Consider the following 23,431-nt stretch of genomic DNA (forward strand, 5'->3'; position numbering starts at 1 on the left):
TGAACAGCAGGGCATCGGCATCAGAATCGAAATCTCACTCAGCCTGGGCCAAGTTTAACGGCCTTAACGGCCTTGTTAGCGGCAACTTCCGCGTGCAATTTGCATGCAAATCGGTGACATTTATTTGGTAGGCAGTCCCAACTCATCAACTTGGTCTATGACTCCCTCACGACTTTAGCTCGAGCTTGAGCCTCGGGCCCACACTCAAAGTACACATCATTTGCATGGGTGAACGTGCACTGAGAAAATTAGGGGGTTTTTTAGAAAAAGAAATTTGATTAATTAGAGATGATATATCTCATGAGATGATATATGCTATGATGTTTTATACCAATAGTCCATAAAAAAAAAAAAAAAAATATAAACCTTTTAAAAAACGTTGTATTATATTTACAAACAAGAATCATTCCTACAGGAATCATTCGTCAGGAAACAAATTCCTTTTTTTTATTCTTAAAATTAATTTTCTTTATAATGGAATATTTATTTGGTATTTATTGATATAAAGTTAAGACCCTCATACTGATTTTAAAGTGTGTTTTTCAAGCCTGCATATTTTAATTAATAAGTCCATATCAAGACTTTTTTTGTTCTGTGTGGCTAATGGGTGTAGTGGGTGTGTCATTCTGAACGACATTGTGCAGTGCATAAATCCTCCGGCAAGCAAACTTCATTCGGTGGCTTAAAAGTCGACAGAAAAATCAGGGAACTCGATGAAGACATCCCTTGAAAGTTCAATGCCATGGATAATTTCGCATGCCTCTCATAAATGGCATGCAAAATGAGCATAATTCGCGGATCGGATTTATTATGGCGAAAATTCCGTAATGCGACTGCAATTTGTCAGCTGGCGAAGTGCAATTAAGGCAAACAAGTCGTCTGAGAAGGGAATAAATTAATTTTCGGTAGCTGGCATAAGTATATTGGTTTTTGAGGCAAAGTATCTGTAAGATACGCACGCCACCGTGGCGCCGCCGACATTGATCTTGGCACATGTTCGCCTTAATTAGACTCAAAATCGAAAGCCAAGAGCTAAGGCTAAAAGCCAATCGCTGGGAGTCACCATTAAAATGACAGAATGTCCGCCAACTAGCCAGTTTTCGTTTTCAGGATTCCCCATTCCCGATTACCGATCCTCATTCGTTTTCCGTTTCATTGGCAATCCTCGCTCGCTGGGGCGGCAGTAACAACTTGTTTTTCAACACTTTTTAATCAGGCTGACAACACACAGTTAAGGTCAGTCGGCGGATCACATTAATTACAAAAGAGCAGGCACCGAAACACGTAGCGACCATTAAGGAACAGAAGCGGAGCAGATATCGCTGCGATCTGCATTTGCATGCTAATGAAAGCGACACCGATGGTCGGGGAGTCGGGAGTCGAGATTCGAGTCACTCTGTCCAATTAGCTGATTGTGGGACGTGTTTTGGCAAACGGTTTCGCAATCGCATTGAATCGCTGACAATCCTGCGTAAAATCCCGCGACGAGTTATGCGATCGGTGCCTGATAGCCAAAAGGGGGCCAAAGCAGTCATTGGAGCAAGTACATCCATCCATCCATTAACATTACCATTATACCATCACCATAGTCTGTCCAACAAGTGTATGTGTGGGATCCTCGGATCGAGGCGGTCTTATCGCCCAGTTCCGCCTCCGCATCCGACAAATGAAAAGCCATAAAATTAATGAGCGATCATAAAAATGCACTCGAGTGGGGACAACAGCCAGAATGCCGCACAGTAGCCACACACACACTCGAAGACTCAACGGATTATTAAGTGGCGTTCCACTCATCATTTACTCCTTTTTTTAATCCCCTCATTATTTACGCACTTCAGCGTTTTGAATATATGATTTATGCAATGCTATTCATTTGTATAACGTACTACATGTATATAGTGTTGCTAGCTCAGAGCAAACAAACATTGAAGAGCAGAACTGAAACAAAACACAATTGTGTGTGGAACATGGCCTACAAAAATCCAGCGAAAATTATGGCACAGACATTCATCCAAAAACGGAGAATTTCAGGTGTTTCATTGGGCAACAAAGTTGCCTCAGTGGAGCAGATGGAGGAGATGAGATGTTGAGAAATTCAGCAAGCGAAAGGAATGCAATTGGAATGAGAATTATGTTAGGAGCATCCTCATTTTCATCATAAAATAGTTTAATTACCTATTCAAATATCTCAAGACTTAACTTCCGTTAAAAATGAATTCGGGTAAATAAATATATTATTACCTACCAAGTGAACCTTCTGCAAAGCCAATTGGCAGACTCACAGCAAACTGGCAACCTGGCGAATTTCTCACTCCATCTGGTTAAACATTTAACGAGCCGATTCACACATCATGAAATCAGAGCACGCATAAACTAGCACCAACACCTATTGCCAATTGCACTTGCCACACATATTTGGCGCAGGAAAGTGGTTAGAAGAGACGCCTGTTGCCGGGGCCCCAGAGATAAGATACTAGATACCAGATACCGCAGATCGGAGCCCCTCCACCTAACCGCTTTTATTGCCCACTTTTGCCTGAGAGCTCATAAAAATACAGGAAAAGCATCTTCATCATCCGAGAGCTAAGGATTTACTCAATCGCATCGATCGATTCGGAATGGGGTTATTGACGCATGTTCCGGCCTCCCCACACACACTGAAAACCCATCTGCAGATATTTTGGCCACGATTGGCTATTTACATTTCGGTCGGCAAAAACACAGGCACTATGCAAACAGAACTACTTGGATTGCCGATTTCGGTTTCGGTTTGGCTTTTCCGACTGATTAATGCCTGTCCGTGGTGCAGTGTGCGATTTTTTATGGGGTGCAACAATCATTTTCCAACGAAAATATTAATAGAAATCAAAACAAGCCGAGGGAGCTCAGTTCGTGTGGGTTCCAGCTTCAGCTATCCAACTATCCAACCAATTATTTTGTTTTGCAGACCAAGTCAATAAACAGTTTCGAGATGGCCAAGCATAATAAGCAAATCTCCTTCCTTTCCGCGGAGAAAGAAGAAAGTCCGTCGAGAATTGGGAGGTGGTCAGATTTAATGTAAATGCATAAATTCGCCAAAAGGTGTCGAGCATGGCAATCACAATTACATTGTCAGTCGATAAACGATCGTCGATCGTTGGGGGAGAAGTTGTTGAGTGGCCAGTTGAGTCGAGTCGAGTTGAGTTTGAGTTCCACCTGAAGTCGGGGGCTATCTGCATCTACAAGTGGCACACAGAGTACCAGGTATGACAAATGTTGTTAAGAGTTTTTTTTTTATACAAAAGACACTGGCTGTCAACCGTCGATGGAAGTCGCGTGCTATGGAAATGCAGGTGGTCCGCTGACAATGCAATTTGCTGGATAATGGACGCGATAAATGGATCCATTGGCGATCCATTCGATCATCTAGAGCATGGCAGCCAACACTTGGGCAATCATTTATTCGGCGTATTATTCAGCCAACCGTTTAGCCACACACCACTTATATTCAAGTGTAATCCAATTTCATGGCGCATTTTGAGGTCGAATTAATGCAAACACACTTTGGACCAAATTGAGTCAAAGGCAGAGCCGAAAATAGAGCCCCCAGGAGTATGTAAATATCTTTAATAGTCTAGCACATCGTAAAAATTTTCAGGCATAGGCAGATGGCAGCGCTGAAAGCTGAAATTTCCTATAGCTTTTTGGGATCGTATCGAATCGGATTGGAACGCATTGAATGATGCATGGCGGCGACAATAAAGCGAAACATGCTATCTAAGATATCTCCTCTCGCTTATCTAAATTTGTGCTTGTAGTCGGCTGTTTATAATGGCCATGAGTTTTTGTTGAATAACATTTTAGTTAACAATTTTTATGCTGATTTCTGTTTTTGAACCAGAGCGTCACTTTCACTCTCTCTCTCTCGGGGCTACGAAATATTTATTAGCTGGGCGCGCTTTTATTGTCTTGTCGTCAAGCACTGACAGATTTCTAATGGCTCTATTATATTCTGGAATTTTTATTGCTCGTTTTCCATGTCCATGGAGCAAGATTCCTTGTCCAATAATAATAATAATATCTTTATGATTATCTAATTAATGAGCATTTAAACGGACATTACTTGGCGAAGAACTTAAATTCCCAGAATAGTCTTCGAAACATTTCTCATGAAGATTGACGCGACCAATAAAACTTAACTGCGGACTGGTCAATAATTTGGAGTTTTCCAGTTTCGTCTCTCGATTTTCCAAGTAACTTGATAGTGGCATACGGGTTATGCTATGGTATGTTGAACCGTAACTCAATATTCCGAAGGAGTTCTTGTGAATTCCGATGGCAACCTTGATCGGCTGATATATCGGTCTGGTCTATAACTTATGCCATCCCTCGATGAGGTAATATTTTCTGTTGTTTGCCTTTAAATTTAACTGCTCACAAGGCGTCTGGCGTCAGGTTTGTTTATCACATTTTGCCAGCTACTTGCAGTCGTCTTGTATCTTGCAGATACACAGACAGCCGTACATTTAAGCATTTCTACACTTATACATTTAGACACATGCACGTCAGGGTGTGAAGTGCGAATTACCGAGCGGCAACAACAATTTGCATTTGCGTTCAATGAGCCACTGACCTAAGTCAATATATTTTGCATTGTGGCTGGCAAACAAACGTAGTATTAAGTGTATCCGTATCTGTGCGCCCTGTATCTGTATCAGTATCTGTATTTGTATCTGTATCTGCTCACTTGTTCACTGGCGGCCCACTCAGCTATCCCCGATAATTATGACGTTTTCCGATGGGGTTTTTCAGCCCGGCTCTGACTCACCGAAATCGTCATACTCTCTATAAATCTTATAAATTAAAAAAATATTCAATACAATGCCCAGAAAAATGTTCCCAAAAAAATCTTTGTTAGATGAATATTTCTAAATATTTCTCAAAGTCAATATATTACACATTTGTTTTAAACAAAAATATCTTAGGCTTCTAATATTCCAGAGATCATGAGCAAAAATTAAACATAATCTAAAGAATTTTTCAGATGGTAAACTATTCACTTTCCGATACTTTTTAATTGGTGTTTAGAACTTTAAATATTATTTTGTGTAAGTGTAGTCAAGTGTATAAAGAATTTAATTACACTAAAATGTGTTAAAAATTTTCGCATACCCTTCCTACTAATGGGAATTCGAAAACCGAAACGAATCGCAAGACTTTCAACGTTGGCAGCCAAAGTCGATGTTAGCAGGCGATAAGCAAACTGACTGTGTCGCATGCGGCTTCAATTGCATTTTATGCGGCTCAGACTCGATTTTGTCGTTGTTTTCACTTGCAGATACTTTTTTGTCGCTGCTAATTTATTTGCAACATTTGCTGTTTACTGTGAATTAATTGCGGACGCAACTAAGCGCGCTCTGTACTATTTACGCCCCGCACAAACACAGCTGCAGATGCATTTACATGGGGTGTATGGTGGGTATATGGTGTATCTGATAGATACGGAATTACACTTTGCGATATCGCACAAATACCCACACATTAGCACGTGCTATCTGGATCAGTTGCAAATGTGTCCGGAGTTCAATATTTGAGAAGGCATTAGCTCTTGGCTATTAGAAAACCGCATTCCTCGCTCCCTTTTGGGACTTTTTCCGCTGCTTCTCCTCTTCTCGATGGCAATTTGCCTCAAATCGAGCATTGGATCAACTAATTGAAATGTTATTTCTCATGTCAAATGTCTCGGAGGGCTGGTGACAGCTAAAAATACACAAAGTCTGCTCCCAGGCCCATTTTTAGTCCCATTTTCATTCCCATTTCCAATCCTCCCAAGTTGACAGGCGACAGTTTGGCTGCGGGACCCTGCCGCATTCGCTACGCTCCAGTTTAGAGATTTCCGTTTTGGCTCACTACATATATTTTGGGGAACTGCATAATATGTGTGTCAGCGAGGCGGGAACTAACGAATCGTTTGCCATGTCAAATGTCGTCGAAGGGGGAAAACTCTTTGAACTTTGACTGCGGCTTAATTTATCTGGTCACGGCTGGGTTGAAAACTTTTTTGCTTGGGGACCTAATAGCAGATACACTAGAAAATATTTAAAGGAACGGAAAAAAGTTATAAAATGATAAAAAGGTTTAAAAGTACCATGAAATGAGATCCGAATTTTTTAAATTATTTAAAAATTTGTAGGGTTAACTTGGAAATTTTTAAAAATATCTAATGGAAATGTTTGAACACCGAGTTCGATACCAGTTACAAATATATCTTTCCTATTTTTTTGCGTGTCTTGGACTAATTTGTTCCTTCAAACTCCCAATGCTCGATGGACCATCATCATCTCCGAGACCATAAAATGCGAAAACCTCAAACCATTGACACGACCAGATCATCAGCCCGCATCTGTCGCCTCGGCGGCAGTGAATAATTTTAAAAGCCGCCAGTCTGCACATGCTAAAAATGTTTTATGGACTTCTGTTTTTTTGTGACTGTGGCCCGCAAAAAATGCCGTCTAACCAGACACTGGAATACTGGCTGACTAGCTGACTGGCCAACTGGCTGACAGTCCGGGCAACTTGGCCCCAACGTCCAACGGTTAACAATTTGACAACCACGGCTTTGACAGGCAACGCCAGCTAAATAATATATATGCGACTTATAACAGTTTAAGTTTGATTTTCCTTGCCCCGCGCTCCTGTCGAATAATTAAGAGTTTCCATTTGTTGGATTGCATAAATCAGCAAAGCGTATCTTACAAAATTTATGTTTTTCCCCATCTCGTCTCGGCTAATTGATTCGTGATAGTCTGTTGAGGCCACAAAACAAGATAGCCGAAATGGGTGAGGATCATTCTGGGAATTCGAATGATTGATTCTGTGTGCAAAAGGGTCGTAAATTTACAGAATTTACGCCTCCGGCGATAGGCAAATATGAATGCGAGTTTCTCGCACAATGAGGCGCGCTTGTTGTATGAGGGCGGATCGGAGGCGGGGACACGCCCACCCGGCTAGGCTCTCGGGCTGATAATGGATTATGCTTATCTCTCGGCCACGGCGACAATGTTGACAACCCACTCTCTTTTTTTTCGCCGGGTGACACAGAATCGCAATCGAGCGGAACGGGCTTTAAGTAGACTGCTCGGGTCTAAAATTTATGATTGACTTAATGCCAAATGCAAATATTTGGCACAGAGGTCAGAGATCTAAGGCAGTGGAGATAGTTGCAACACGTTTGGTTGGCTGTGGGTTCCTTAATATGACCATGAAATGGGAGGAAGATGATCCAAAAAATAGTGCTAAGATTGGATTGAAATTTTGGAAATTTATATCTGTAAGAAAGATAATAAATAAATCGAAGGATTACAAAAAATATTTTAAAAATCTCCAGAAATCGCGATCTGATGAAAATGACAATTATCTTTATGAAGACGGTTTAATTAGCTAATATAATTTACCAATAACAAATCCAGTGATCAACCTTTCCAGGGCTTTCAAAGTCGATCGCCTCGTGCCACTCGATCAATGATAGGTGATCAATGGGGACTCTAATGGCCAGTCAACCAAATGACTCAACACCTGCCAAAGAGCAGGTACCTCCTCAGACTAGATTCATGGCCTAAAAAGCGAGGATCTGGAGGGGATTGGGGGATCTGGACCGGCAGGAGGCGGCGGAAGAGGCAGACAGCGCTGTCGCAGACGCAGCCACAGACGACGCCACTTGTCTTGTCGTGTCTCAAATTAATTAAAGACTCATCTACATATTTCATTTCCCCTCCTTGTTTAGTGGACAAGAAAAAGCCGCGGCCACAATATCCACCATCCACCTCAGAAAATGCGGAAAAACAAAACCTGGAATGGGATTGAGGAACTTTGGGTCCGGAGAACGGGGATCTCTGCGGGCGCCCCTGGTCGAAATTGGCCTGTCACTAGTCACGCACTAGAAGGCGGACCAAGGGGGCGTGGTCGAGCTTGTTTTTTGTTTTCTTTTTCATGCAAAACATTTTACAGTTTTTAACATCTTGCTCAAGTTATTTTTCCGACATAATTTCAGGCATACTTTACATATGTTTGTTTTTACATTTTACAACGCTTTTTTTTTGTCCGCTTACCTTTTCTAACATAATTTTTAACGTTTGTTTTTCCCAGCTTGTATTAATTTGTAAGAACGCACATTTGGGTGTTATTCAAATGTCGTAAACTTTCACTGGAAAACTTTTACCTAATCGGCTTTAATTTCTTGGCTCTCCTTTGGTGGGCCAGGCCACTCGATGAGACAATGCCTTTCGATGGGGAACTGCCCATACTTTACACGTTATTAGTCTAATTTAATCAAATGAAGGCATTCTCAATAGCCGCATTCATTTTTCATTAATGAATTGGGTACCCAGATGGAAGCCCCGCGATATGAAGCCTCTGGTTTTCTGGACCGAAAACGGTAGCGTTGATAAATCTAATTTATCCCAGGGAGAAAGCCAGAATCCCCACACGTGTGGAATGGCCAGAAAAGAAATTCCAATCCAAAGTGGTCGTGACAAATCCCGACAGCTCGAATAGATCTCATTCCGTAGATATTGCACAGTTTTCCATTATGATTTGCCAATATCCGGAGATATTGCAACATTTCCCATTCCCATTATGATTCGCCATATGCAGCAAAATGAATTTTAGTGGGCGTTCTCGGGGTAAACAACCCCTGGAGTGAAGAACGCTCTCTCCTGTCAACGCGATTGTAATTTATTCTTTTGCGCATTTGCTTTTATCGGAAATTGGCCAATAAGGTTTTCGGTTGCAGGATATCCTTTCCCTCCCGAATCGCATCTCATCGCATATAAATGCATTTCGATTGCCCAAGAAGAAGACACAAAAGATGCGGAGAGGGTGCGAGGTTTAGCCAACTGTGAATTGAATTTGGCACTCAGGCGATTGTTTGTGGATGGGTGCTAATTTGAGATGCGAATACCGGAATAGATACGGATTGCAATTTCTCCAGCCGAGCATGAAATGCCGCAGATTTAGGGTGAGAAACTGCTTCCCTGCTTTCCCATCGCTCGCATAAGTAGCTGTATGTTTTTTATTTCGATTTCCCATCGAAAAAGCAATCACCTGCAAATGCTAAATAGATCGGCTTATCGTACCGCCCACGGTTTGATTTATCGCCGTTTATCTAGGCAAGAAGTGCAGGCAGCAGGCGGCACAGACTCATGGCAAAGATTTATGGCCCGGCCAAACGACAACTCAATAATGTGCCACTAATTGGGCTTTAATAGACAGCGACTGTTAACTCTTCATTGTCATCTGGATCTTGGAATGGGTATGGGGATATGGGGAATCGAGTGAAGCCTCCATTGATTGATATGCTCGCCTCCAATTCAAATCAAATTGTCAAAATACGCTGCCCACGATCATAAATTAGAGGAGCCACAAAAGACGGCGTGGCACAGTAGTGGCAACGAAAATTGGGGGTGTGGGGTCCGAACAAAGCGGATAATGCCTCGCTTAGATATTCCCAGAGATATTTTTTACGACCATTGATGGCTGGCATACCATATTATGTTAAATAACCACAAAAGTGATCGTAAATCTTAATAAAATGTCACGCCAAAACGTCACACTTTTTTCTGTAAGCATAATTAAAAATATAATAAAAGGCAATTCCATACATATATGCATGGATTTTGTTTAAAATATCCGACTATATCATTTTTTCATTGTCAACTTCAAGTTTTATTGAGGGCCTGCACATAAATTTCGACATTACCAATGATGTCTGTCGTCTGCTGTGGAAAATTAAGGCCTCATTTGCATAAATCGAGCGCCTGCCCCTTTAGCGTTAATCGAAAGGTTCCAGTGATCCAACGATGGTAAGGGAAAAGAACCAACCAATCCCAATCCCAACATAACTCAATCGAGCACCTTCCGAAACTCCGTTTTGACAGGCATATTTTTTGACATTTTAATTATTGTCAGAGCGTGACATCCATTGGAGTCGATTTTATTATTGTGGTTTTCGGCGACCAAAGACCGGGACCTCTCTCCTCCCCATCCCCACACTCGACCGACTACGTGCTTAATATGTGGGTAATTTAAAGCAGCTCAGAAGCGTGCCAGGAATTTGGATACATTAACTTTTGGAGTTCGAACTTTGGGTTTCCCCATTTTTAGTTCAATGAACTGCACTCAACGCCTGATTGAACTTCCACACGCCCGCTGATTGATTAATAAAAGATCATTTGATTATCAATATGCACTTATTTCACACCTTCAGCCATTCCGTATTGTTATTGTTGCGCCTGCAATAACACACATAATAATGAGCTGAGCAAATCGTTTAGATTTCTATGACTATTACTGGCGAAAAATGGGTTTATTGGGCGAAGGCGTAAATGTACCATTTTCTTTCATGAAAAATTAAAATCGTTGTTATTTATTTAAACATATAATTTAATATAATAAAGAATGATGGTTTTGGGTAGATTGTATAAATACATTTTAAAAACCATTTCTTATTGATAAACAGTTCTAAAAACTCTTTACATTTTTATATTATCTATACTTTTAAAATACAAATTGAATTACAAGTTTAAAAGCTTTTTATTAGACCATATACAAAATTTACGCATTAATAATACATTGAACAAAATATAAAGAAAATCTTAAAAAAACATTTTATAAAAGAAATAATAAAAAAAAAAAAAAGTAAATGCTTGCAGAAGCATAGGCCCCGGCGAGATTCGAACTCACGATCTCCTGTTTACTAGACAGGCGCTTTAACCAACTAAGCCACGGCGCCACATGTCGTGTGTGTGGCCAGAGTTCAGTCACAAGCAGAGAGAGCGACCATCCCTCTCGCGCTCTCACTGCTTGTTGTTGTTCTCTTCTCCGAGCTAAATTTAGCACAGTGCGGGAAAGAGACGGAAAGATGGCCAGAGAAAACTTTCCCACAAGAACAAACAAAATATAAATTATTCTTTTTAACAATTTAATACGCTAAAAGTTGTCGCTGTCCGAACGCACACATGCAAAGACATACGTATAACCGAAAAGATAAAAAGAAGAAAAATTACTTTTGTTAACTCGAGCAAAACAAATCGTTTTTTAAATGAGCCTCGGAGAAAAAAAGTCACACCACGACAAACACGACGCAAGTGAAATGCAACACCACATGGCATTCGAAGTGAAAGGCTGTCACTGGGTCTCCAACCCCCCACCCCCTCTCCAACCCCACCCACTGCCCCCTTGGACGACCTCTTCGATTTTAACAAATGAACTGACGCGCCTAGCATGTCATTTGTTTAGTTTATATATATATTTTTTTTGGACTTACAGAAGAGTCGGAAAAGCGGAAAAGCCACTAAAATCTACCAAAAGGCAATTACCAAAGACTCCAGAAAAATGGAGCAATTACATGTGCACTTCAAAAAATATATTGCTGGGTTTTAGATTTATTTTGACATTATAAATGATATAAGAAATTTTAAAGGAAATTATTTGGTTCCTAATAAAGACAAAATTTAATTACGTAAAACTTTTAAAATGTCGTTAAAAATCCAAACCAAGCCTAATAATTTTTTCGCGTGGCTGTGGGAAATTTCTGTGGGAGGGAAATGGTAAATCCATCGGGAAAACGGGAAAAGTATCGGGTAAGCAATGGCATTCAAGACTCTTCCTTTTTTTTGTGTTTCAATTACAGTATTTATGCGTTTTTCCTTTTCGCTGAAACTTTACAATTTCCGTATTTGAAGGGGGGATGGGATGGGCGATTGATGCCCTGTAAATAAAAACGCATGCCTTTCCGAATAGTTCGCTCGTTTATAGCCCAAGATGCAGTTGCAATAAAAGTTGCATATACGGGATAAGCATGTGGGCCATAAATTGCCCACCTATTGACAGCAATATTTTATGATATTTTTGGGCCTGTGTGTTTATGTGCTGGCATAATTTCCAGGGAGATGAGATAATTATTCAAGTATTGGCTAAGCATTAAATCACCAGCATACCAGCATTTCCAGATGCCTTTTTTTAGTTTCAAGGATTTCAGCTGCCATTAAAGGGCACGTAAATAAAGAGTGGTTAAGGATTTAATTACTTGTTCATATCATATCGTCAGGAAATCATATCGCTTCCCCCACTCAAGTGGCCATAATCTCTAATAATAATTTTTATTAGGAACAGCCATTTCCCTGGCACAGCAGCAGCTGGCTAAGATTTCAATTTCCAATTGCTCCCGTAACAAGCTGCGTATTTATAAATTGATGTTTATTATGCACAAAGTGCGTAAAGTTCATTGAACGAGTGCGTAGCCGTTGCCTCAAAGTGCTGACACACTTTGGCCAGCCAACTGCAACTGCAACTGCCAACTGACAAAGTGGCAGGCGGTATATAGCATCGTATCGTATCGGTATTTTCAGTTTGAGTCCCGGGTCCGGAGACCACACAAGTGGTTTGACCTTAAACGATGCTGAACTTGAATTTGGTGTGGCTGCGCGTCTTTTATGTTCGTTTCTCAAGTGCAAGGCGGCAATTTCAATTAACCCGCCGCGGTACTCGCCATAAATAATTTCCGCCATAATCTCACTTAAGGCATCTTCGATTCGGTACAGTTGACAAATTTGCCCGGCAATGGAATCTATGATTTAGTGGGTTCCCAGCTGGTTATACCTACTATTTAAGTATTTTTTCTTATTTATACATATTTCTTCACCCATGGCCAAATCACTCTTTTGGGCTGACGGCTCTCCAGGTGTCGGGATATGTAATTAAACACTTTCTGGTCGGGCCTTTTGGGTTCTCTTGCCGGTTCTCTTGACATCCTGACACCTGAGCCCAGATTGTGGGTCAGGCCGTAATCAGGTCTCCTCTTCTGGCACTCGTGATTGATAATTAATTAATGTGCTTTCTCCATTTCATTTGCAGCGATCCTCCAGCGCTCCACGGTGGATGTGGGACGCATCAAGCTGCAGAGTGTGGCCACTTGCCTGTATCTGTGCATGGACGCGTGTGGTGTTCCCTACGGCTCGGTAAGTAAGCTTTAGATGGTATATTGTATTAAAGAACATATTTTAACATAAAGAAAATATTTTGAAACGGTGGTAGAGGTTTTGACGGGAAGAATAGGTTTCTAAACAGATTTTTAATTGGGAATTTAAGAAATACAAAATAATGGATACAATTAAAATGTTTTTTCTATATATTAAAAAATTATAAAATTAAAAATAAAATATTAATTTTTTAGTTTCCATCCCTAATTATAATTCCTTGAATTTTGTAAAAGATTATTTACTTAAATCCCAAAACTGAACACAGAAACTCAAAATGCTCAACCGTAAAAGGAAGATATATCACAAAATCAGGCATCCTTACTTTCCTTATATTCTCTGAACCGCAAAATCGATTTCGTATTACAATTTGACGCTCTCAGATAACTATATTTGATATTTGGAGCGGTCTATATCTAGTCCATTGATGGCACCCCTCTAACGAAAACAAAAACAAACAAAGGCCTGTGAAAAGATTGAGGTAAACCGAAATAGAAACCCAAAAGGGATACTCCCATAAATGAAAGAGCGGCCGAAGGGCTCGGGCAATAAATAAAAAATTAAATGTGAACAAAAACAAAGCAACACGATCAGCAGCAACAAAGCGAGTCCTTTTGTAGGGTTTCTTTCTGCCCTTTTGGAATGTGTCCTTATGCGCGGTCAGGTCGTCAAGTGGCAACTGATGTCGGTTCGACTGGGATGTCCTTGGGTTCCGTTCCCCCACCCCCCTTCTGAAATTAAGGCGACACTTTATCCCGCTGCGTTTCGAGATCCACAAACCTCGGGTTGCCTTTTTTGGGCTGGCGCCATGTGAACGCTTCATTGGTCCGTCGGACATTAGTTTTCTTTTTTCTCTCTTTTCTTTTTTAATTTATTTGATTTCATTTCTTTCCGCCGTCGCAGGCACTTTGACCTTTCCGCATCCGAAATAGCAGCGAGTGTGCCAATTCTGTCAGCCGAGGCGTGCCCGCTCGTCCACATAGGCTTTTCGTATCTCGCGGATACAGCAGATCCAACAGATACTTGCTGATTGATGCGCTTCACCAGCGGCCACTTTGTAGGCGGCCCTTTGAAGGCGCCGCATGCCTATAACATAGCCAAGATATCTGTAAGTTGGTCAAGTGGGCGGTTATATTGGGCCGTCTTGTTTATTTTGGCGACCAAGGCGTCCGGTGCTCGCAGCTTGAATGCATTCTAAACTTACCCGCTAGTTATGGTCCCTGATTTACTGGCACTTTTAACACTTTCCGTCGTCGGTTTTTGGGCTATTCTTAGTGCCTCTTACCTTGTGACTGATTTTCAGAAATTTCACCATAATATTTTAAATATTTTGTGTCTTGTGACCAACGAGGCAGGTGACTTCGGGCTTCGGCTAATTGACCAAGGGAAGAAATAAACCCCAAAACGCTTGCCAATTCATAAATTCTCAAGCCCAAAAACCGAACCCCGCGTGAGTCAGCGTCTCGTCCAATTAAAATGTCATAGCCATAAATGTTCACATTACGGTTTGCGCTTATTAATTTGCATAATTTGTTCCCCGGCGAATGGAATGGACCGCCCGCGGAGGCCACGAACTTAAGGTTTGGTCAATTAATGCCGACCGGGTCGAAAATAAATATGTCGCCTCATCATTATCATCGTTATTGTCCTGTTCAGGGGCGATAAGTGGTTTTGGTTGGTTTTTGGCCATAGATTGTGTACCCTAAGTGGTTCCGTTTCCCTAGGTGTTCCCAGTAATCTCGACTACAGGTTGGTCGACCCTTTCTCTGGCCTGGCGCCACTCGATAAGCTCCGATAGGGAGGCCACGCAGAGCTAATGGTTCTGGGACCCCTCGTTCTTCGGTGTTTTCCCTTATCCAAGTACAACTTCATTTCCCTTTGGTGTCTGCCAATTTTCACTTGCAAGCCATTAAAGACTAAAAATAGAGGAAAATGCCTGGAAATACATGTGTATCATAAAAGAGTTTTCTGGATAGGGAAGCGCTGCGAGCCACATTGTTGTCACATATGTCAAAAAGTTGTAGACTCGACCCCGAATGGCGTCAACATACTCCACCGATGCTCCTGGCCTGGCCCTCACCCATTTGATGGCTCATTGCAGTTCGCCTGATTAATTTCTAAATTTAAGCGGCGACATTTTCCCGGGTAAATCAGGCAGGGAATTGCCTCAGGCCGCCGATTTATTTACGAAACAATTTTAATTGCCTGACAAGCGAATTAATTCAGTGTTTGTTAATTGAATTTGATCTGCAGATGTCTGCCGGTCGGCGCAACTAGAAAGGCCACTGAAAATCCTTTCTCTCGATCTCCGATTTACATTTTTTACCTAACTTACGAATGTAGCCCACAATTTCTCATTCTCAGCCGGGTAATTCTTTCAACTTGGCTGCTTGGTCCTTTTGTTCGGCTGTCATGAGGTGTTCATAAAGTAGAAGTGTTTATGGTTAGTGCGCCGTCCCGAGGTCGGGGGCCTCCTAATCGATGGCCAACACCGATAGGAGCACATCCTGTGATAATGAGCGCATTTATCCATCTGATTTCTTAGCTGATAGACAAAAGAAACAGACGCCGCCCCTGGACGGCAAAAAATTCAAAGAAGTTTGGTTGCGTTGGGAAATGTTTAAGATCTTCGGGGGTATACGGTTCTGAAGAAGTTGGTTAATGCTAGGAACCCCTTTGAAGTGATCTAAAAGGTACTTTTCAAGTTGTACTTAAAGGGTTTTAGTTTTTCCGAACATGGCTACCGGTAAATTACCTTAAAAGGCTTTTTTAATGGTTAACATCTTCCGTAGACACAAAAAAAACACGTTGCGGTCAAATCGATATGCACATGGTAAATTTCTGGCATATCGTTTTTACCGTGCAATAATGATTTCTCTATCATTTGAACATATGAAGTCAAAATTGATACCACATAACGTAAAATCGATCATCCTTTTTTGGGTGTAATTAGAAAATCTCAAGTAACAAGAACACCAACTATTTTCTTTACCATACCCCCAATTACCCATTTCCGCCGCCATTGGTTTTGCCAAATCATTTAATCATAGCCCTTGATTGTTGCAGAAAGACTTCACCGACGACTGCGTCTTCAACGAGAACATGGGTCTGCAGAACTACAACACGTACTCCTCCACGTACCACTCGCAGGCGCGGCGGGTCTTCTACTTGGCCCTGAATGGCAGTGGTCAGCCGAGGCGGACCCAGATCCCCGCCAGCCGATCGCTGGGCAAGCTGAGCACCTATACGAACGCCATCACGGAGACGGTGCCGCAGGAGAGGGTCGAGCAGCTGATCGCCAAGAATTTTGGGGCCAATCGCGTTAAGCACGGCGTGCGGCAACTCTGTGATACGGGCAAGCCGCTGATCGAGCTGATCGATGTGGCCAAGTTTAAGGGGCCGCCACATTGTAATAGTAACACAAGTGGCAGTGGCAGCAGCAGTAGTAAAAGTAGCAGTAGCAGTTACGTTCCTGTGCCTGCGATCAGCAGCCTGAGTAGTATTAGTAACAGTAGTCAAAGCGAGAGCGGCCATATTAGCAGTAGCCTTAGCAGTAGCAGTAATATCAGTAGCAGTAGCAGTAGCAGTAGCCCTAGCAGTAGTGGTAATAAGAAGGCCAATAGAAAGAAGAAGCCCAGGTGCAAGCCGCACGAGCAGGAGGACACTCACAATTGCCAAAAGCGAGGAGGCGGAGGAGGGGGAGGTGGACCAGGAGCCATGCGAAAACTGGGGCCCAAGGCGCAGAGGTGCAAGGACCTGCGCGAAAAGGCGGCCGCCGAGAAGCGAGCTCCGCCCAATTGTGGCAAGAAGAATGGGGCCAAGAAAAATCCCGTGGAGTTGGCCAAAGCGGTGCAGCAGCGAGCCAAGGGCAATTTGCAGCCGGGTGGCAAGAAGAGGCCAAATAAATCCGGAAAACAGCGTCCAAATGGTGGGAAAAAGCAGTCACAACAGCAGCCACATCAGGCCAAGGCTGTTTCCGGTGGCAAGCGGAAGCACCGGAAGTTGGACGCTAGCTCCTCCACCACCACCACCATGGCCACCAGCCTGGCCACGCCCCCCGGCAGCCACTGGGAGAGCAGCTCGCCCCTGCCCGCCCTCGCACTCAGCGAAACGAGCGATCGGGTGGAGCGCAATGTGCGCATGAGCAGCGGCGAGGATCAGGATCACGAGGATCACGATCAGGAGCAGGACGAGGAGGAGGAGGAGACTGGCGAGGGTGACGTCGGGGGATCCCTGGAGGATGCCAGCTACGAGGACTCCAGCTCCGAGGCCCAAGGACGCAGTGGGGCAGCCGGCGACGATTCGCTCTACTACGATTTGTGAGTTTTCCCTTTGAGCAAATTCTTAGCTAACCCTTCATCTATCTCTCACAAACAAACGATAATTAAGTAGAGATTTTACGAAATTTTATTACGATTTTCTAAATTTAAACAAATAACTTTTTTAATATTTTTATGGATTGGAAGTTTGATTACTCTAAATTTTTCTAAAATTATTAAATATTTACCCTTTGGCATTAACATTGATTGAATATTTCTAGAACTTAAAAGTATTTTCCAAATTTATTTCACACATTTTGTTCTTTTTGGTTTCTTTTTATTTGGTTGTTGTGCTTTTTTATTTACTATTATCATTTTTTCCAAATTTAAATTATTTTCCGGGCTTATAAAATCAAAACGTTCAAAATGTGCAAAAAATCAGTTGAAATCAGTGTGAGACTGTTGAAAAAGAAAAGAAGAGAAAAGATAAGGGAGGACCCAAAAATGATGTAAAAAGTCTGGCTTGAGTATGCAAGAGATATTGTAATTGCAAGTTTCCACAACACATCCACACACACGATCAGACACCAACAGACACCCACCTTATACACTGCACATTCAGCGCACCAGATCAACACCACATTCAAATATCATCCGCCAGTGTGTAAATATTTGATATATCACATACCCTACATACGACTGTGGTTCACTAAAGTATTTTTGATGCAGCGGACTGTTGTCCCCCCGGCGATGATCCACGATCCCTGATCCGAGATCCAGGTCAATGCCAGCCCCACTAAAGACGATGAATATCAATGTATTACGACGGAGTCTCGAGTATTTTATAAGAACCTCTCAAGCCAACAATTTGGAGTATAACCATCATCGAAATGTATAATAAACGCACGCCCATCCAATCAGATAGATGTAAATTCGAAGCCATAACCTTACGCAACACGAACGACCCGAAAGAGTCTATTGAAATACTTGAGTCTCTGTGGCGGAACTTTCACGTTCGGTTGACGATGAAAATACTCAAAAATACGACCACACCGATAAGTCTACCAGAATCAAACTGAAAACTTGCAAAACGCTTTCCCAATATTGTAGAAATTAAATATTGTGAAAAATCGAATATGTCGAGGGAATCCATTTGTAAATAGATACGCGGTTTAGTCGTAAGATCCAATTTTTTTGTCTCCGCATTGTCGAACCTCGCTGCCTCTCAGTGCGTATTTAGCTTAAGCTCTGTAAATCAATTATGAATGCAAATTTCACCACTTGGCAACTCGAGTTAGAAATCCGAATGCGAAACAATAAAGCCAACGACACATCGAAAACTATTAAAAGTAAAATAAATGAAAAACGGAATGCAAAACTCACAAATCACAAGATTGTATTTTAATTTACCAATACTTATGAAACTAACATGTAATATTAATTTATTTGATCAACGAGAGATAAGCGTGAAATTATAGTTTGTAGCTTTAAAGATGGAGTTATTTATTTATTTGAAAATATTTATTTATAAACTACTTTTAAGACGCTTAGGCCCTAGACTAACAAAACTTTGTTATAACTTAATGCATTAAACAAACATTTTCCAGATAAAAGAGTAAATGATCCATGAAAAAAGCATGAGAAAAACGTGAAAAGCTAAACTAAAAAAATAAAATTAAAAGTACATTAATATCAAATTGAGAATGTGTTTTAGTCGAAATGGTAAGGTCTATATCCAATATACTGGGTTTTCTGCATGAAATTGAACTATATTTAGCATTTTGCACGTTGCCCGAGTTAAATCGAATAAATTTACAAAATTGTCACAATTCACTCACTTAATTTTTGGCATGGTTTTCTGTAATGCAGTTTCATCCCCAAACCCCCTCTATAATATTCTGTGCCCTTTACAGCCTATGCCTGCAGCTGATCGCCCTGGCTTTGCTCCAGACTCGTGTCATCCTGTAAGGGGATCCTTCGAAATAACGCCGAAACCTATTTGGACCACCGATCCACACAACAAAGCTAAAGTTCCTGATCTTTAAGAATAAGAGTTCTACATTTAAAACTACAAGTAGCTTTTAATAATTCGCATTTACCATTTAAGACTGAAGAAAGAACACAAACTACTGTAAATAAATTAAAGTATTCTTAAAGCTAATTCAGCACCTTGTTATCTTGTGATTTATTGTCTTGCCGAACCACTTGGAAATTCATTGCGAGGGGAATATTTCTTTATGTTGATTAAATCCCGCTGTCATCATTATGGCACACATTGATAGTACAGGTGAGCAGATAATGCTGATTGCTCTGTGAGAGGAGAGCAGGTCGCACCTCGGCGGAAAGCTCTCGCCAATATGCTGATATCAGCTGACTACAGTCAAAGACCTTTTCTAGAGGTGCCAGCACGTGCTGAAAACGTATGGATCATGTGGTTGCGACCAGAACGAGAGAGATCGCAGATCGCAGATCAGAGAGCGGCGACGATTTCAGAAATTACAGTCAAACATCCATAAATCAAAATTTAACGAGCCCCATTTTTTGTGGAATTTGGGTTAAGTCGAGTGGTTCTGCTTTAGGGGTCGAAAACTATTGCACCATATATGGAATTTTAGTTAATAATGTAAGCTAAACTTAAAAGCCTAGATTTTAATTTTATTAAAAAAAGTCTATAGCATAAAAATTGCAATAAAAAAATAACTGGCTGAAATTCTTTTTTTCTTTTGTAGACTTTCAAAGGTTAAAATTTTAGCAAAAAAACTAAATGTTCAAAAGGCTTTTGAACTAATGATTTTTAAAATATTTAAAGTATTTTTTAGATATTTTATAATTTCAAAATTTCCAAAATATTCGCCTATTTTCTCATTGAAAGTTATTTAGCCATATTTTCGAGTTGCACTTGCTCCCCTGTAAATGGATAATAGAACAAAGTTGAGCTAACTACGCTCGGATTACGGCGAGGAGACCCAGACCCTGTACCCCTGTCCGCCTGCCGGAACCGCAATAGCAGTACCCGGTTCAAATCGTTCCGATTTCCCTGTGTGAGACAAGTCACGTAGGCCTTGAAATGGCGAAATTGCTGCTCGCGGTCGCTCATGTTCCCGGCACTCGCGTTCATTCAAACGCTGCTGAATTTTTCGCATGAATAGGCGAAACACGAGGCACAACCAGCCCCCACAGCAGCCCAAAACCAAAAAGCAGCAAAAACGAGTTGAGGGGAATGAAAAGAACACCGCTCGCCCACCCGAAACCGATCTGAAAAAATAAAGAGACCCGCCAGAGACCCCGGACAATCCAAGAAGCCGAGACCATCCAAGTTCTCTTGGCAACATAAAATTGTACGAAAGTCCCCCGATCGTAAAGTAAAGCCAACGTAAGCATAAAAGAGCGGGTGACGTCGAGCGCTCGTCGCACGCTCTCCACGCACATTTCCGGGGCTTATCAGCTGCTTCGGCGATGATCACCATTATCATATGGCTATATAGCCAGCCATATGGCATAGCCCCACCGGCTATAACCTGCTGCTATCAAAGTCAGCTGTCTGAGAGCGTTAATTGGGCGGCTGATTAAAAGAGTTCAATTGGGAGAAGCCAGCGAACAGTCGTCGATTACGTATAAATATACTCGTGTGGGAAGCTTTTTGCCATCTGGAAATGTCACAATCGATCGTTTATTCTGTTTACCTTTCTATTTTGCCGTCATTTGCTTATGACCGCTATAATTTCTATCTGGAACCTGCCCCCAAAAATGTATATTGCATAGTTTTTCAAGGGTTTTCCAAACCTAGTCCCCAGTTGATAATAATGAAGTTTAATAATAATATAATGCATCAATATAAATGATACATGGAAAATTTAATTAATGTCAATGAACTGGGTTATTAAATAAAAAAATTAATATAAACACATTATTTATTAATTCTATTATATTTTATGCTGTTTATAAAAGGGTATCGAAATTTCGACTTGCCAACGGCAGACACTATTTCTCGTTTTGCTCTTATTCAAATTTTGATTTCGCTGATATTGGCACAAACATCACAACCAGAGAGTCAAAATCTGCCAAGTGGGCCACCCCTGTTCCGAAGGTCCGATTTTCATCGAACTTTTTTACTTTTCCGGTTCACAACGAAAATATAAGAACTTCATTTGAACGGTTTTGCGAAATTTTGAGTTTTACCGGAGTTATAGGGGTCAAAACATGGCATTTTTGACACTTTTTCGAAAAAGTTGCACTCAGTCAAAAATTCATAACTTCGGAACGGTAAGAGATATCTTTATGATGTTTTCACTAATCGCTCAAGAATTATTATGGCTTTCCATAAAAAAATTTAAAAAAAAATTAAAAATTTTTTTTCTTAAAAATAAATCAACATTTTTTTTTAGTTTTTATTTTTTTCAGTGTTCTTCACCAGCTATAGAGTTTAAAACCATTTGAAAATGAAGTTTGATTCATTACGAAAAAGATAAAAAAAAAAAAAAGAGGGGCCCGGACAAAGGTTTTTCGCAATATCGATTTGAAGAAGGGCGCACAGCGGTTTCCCATACAAAAACGGCTTGCTCGTGAAAACTGGCTGGTCAACACATGCCGTAGCGAGCGTAGCGTCAGCTGTCAATGGGGGACTTTTTGCCGTTTTGTATGGGAAACCGCTGTGCGCCCTTCTTCAAATCGATATTGCGAAAAACCTTTGGCCGGGCCACTCTTTTTTTTTTTTGGATCTTTTTTGTAATGAATCAAACTTTATTTTCAAATGGTTTTAAACTCTATAGCTGGTGAAGAACACTGAAAAAAATAAAAACTAAAAAAAAAATGTTGATTTATTTTTAAGAACAAAAATTTTTAATTTTTTTTTACATTTTTTTATGGAAAGCCATAATAATTCTTGAGCGATTAGTGAAAACATCTTAAAGATATCTCTAACCGTTCCGAAGTTATGAATTAATGACTGAGTGCAACTTTTTCGAAAAACTGTCAAAAATGCCATGTTTTGACCCCTATAACTCCGGTAAAACTCAAAATTTCGCAAAACCGTTCAAATGAAGTTCTTATATTTTCGTTGTGAACCGGAAAAGTAAAAAAGTTCGATGAAAATCGGACCTTCGGAACAGGGGTGGCCCACTTGGCAGATTTTGACTCAGAATGACATTTAAATTTGGCAGATTGCAGCTAAAACTTGTACGATTTTGAGGTCTACGTGACGTATGGAGAATACACCCGTGGTGATTCACAGCGATCCAATTTAGTGTGGGCATGCCCCAAACAGCTCCTCCGTCCAATCAACTGCACCTGCTCAATGCCAATGCCATTGCCATTGGGTGTACAGCAAATTCAAGTGGCAGATTAGATAGATTTATTAATGAACACCCACACGGTACCGGTGATAATAATTCAGTTTCATGACATCTAACAACTGTTTACTATCGTCTTGTGTGGGATGCAGGCGAGGAATCTAAAACGTAAGTAAGTCCATTTATGGGCAAATTTATAGAAAAAAAGCTAGGATATATTCGAAACACAACTAATCGAAGGTCAAAACAATTGAAATTTATAAAAAATGCACATTTAAGAATGTAAGAAGTTTCCAACTGCTGCTTGCAAATTTGTTTAACAAAATTAAGTTTAAATTTCAATTATTAAAAAATCAGGAAACATAAAAACAAACATAAAAATGTATGAATAGAACATTTTGTATTTGTATTTTATTATTTCGTGTCATCCTAACGCTACAAGTTTGGAACTTATAAATTAATGCGCTAGTCACAGATAGGTGCAAATATTTACTTATAATACGACTTAAAACTTATAATTTGACTTTAAAAAAGAAAAAAATGATTAGATCAAGGACTAACTTAAAAAATAGTATCTAGTTCAAAGCTAAGCTACAAATTGTCCGAATGGAAGCTCATACCTCGTTTAGTTGGTAATACAATTAAAACAAGAGAGAACGCTATAGTCGGGTGCCCCGACTATCAGATACCCGTTACTCAGCTAAAGGGAGTGCGAAAGAGATGGAGAAAAACTTTGATCCGCCGTAACTTTTTAACGAATGGTCCGATTTAAAAAATTTCTTCTACATTTCGATAGGTATTGATAAACACAATAAAACTGCATTTTTACTTTTCCAAAATATTGAAATTTTTTAAATCGTATATAAGCGAT

At 40.7% G+C, this 23,431-nt stretch overlaps 1 protein-coding gene and 1 non-coding gene across 3 annotated transcripts in view; one reads left to right on the plus strand and one right to left on the minus strand.

Moving 5' to 3' along the window:
- Positions 1–19,667, plus strand: part of bnl (fibroblast growth factor branchless) — a 44,628-nt gene extending 24,961 nt beyond the window's left edge. Inside the window, exons 3-5 of one of the 2 annotated variants that reach the window (XM_017151808.3) lie at positions 12,892–12,995; positions 16,080–17,332; positions 19,186–19,667. In XM_017151808.3, coding sequence (XP_017007297.2) covers positions 12,892–12,995; positions 16,080–17,332; positions 19,186–19,240 — 1,412 coding nt within the window. In that variant the 3' untranslated portion in view covers positions 19,241–19,667. Of the gene's footprint in view, positions 1–12,891; positions 12,996–16,079; positions 17,333–18,001; positions 18,970–19,185 lie in introns of those variants that run through there. The other variant, XM_017151809.3, reaches the window with a different exon arrangement.
- Positions 10,695–10,768, minus strand: TRNAT-AGU (transfer RNA threonine (anticodon AGU)). The gene has a single exon. It is a non-coding gene; the product is annotated as a tRNA-Thr (tRNA).
- Positions 19,668–23,431: the final 3,764 nt, after the last annotated feature.

The sequence above is a fragment of the Drosophila takahashii genome, chromosome 3R (genome assembly GCF_030179915.1).
Source record: "Drosophila takahashii strain IR98-3 E-12201 chromosome 3R, DtakHiC1v2, whole genome shotgun sequence".
Classification (NCBI taxonomy): domain Eukaryota; kingdom Metazoa; phylum Arthropoda; class Insecta; order Diptera; family Drosophilidae; genus Drosophila; species Drosophila takahashii.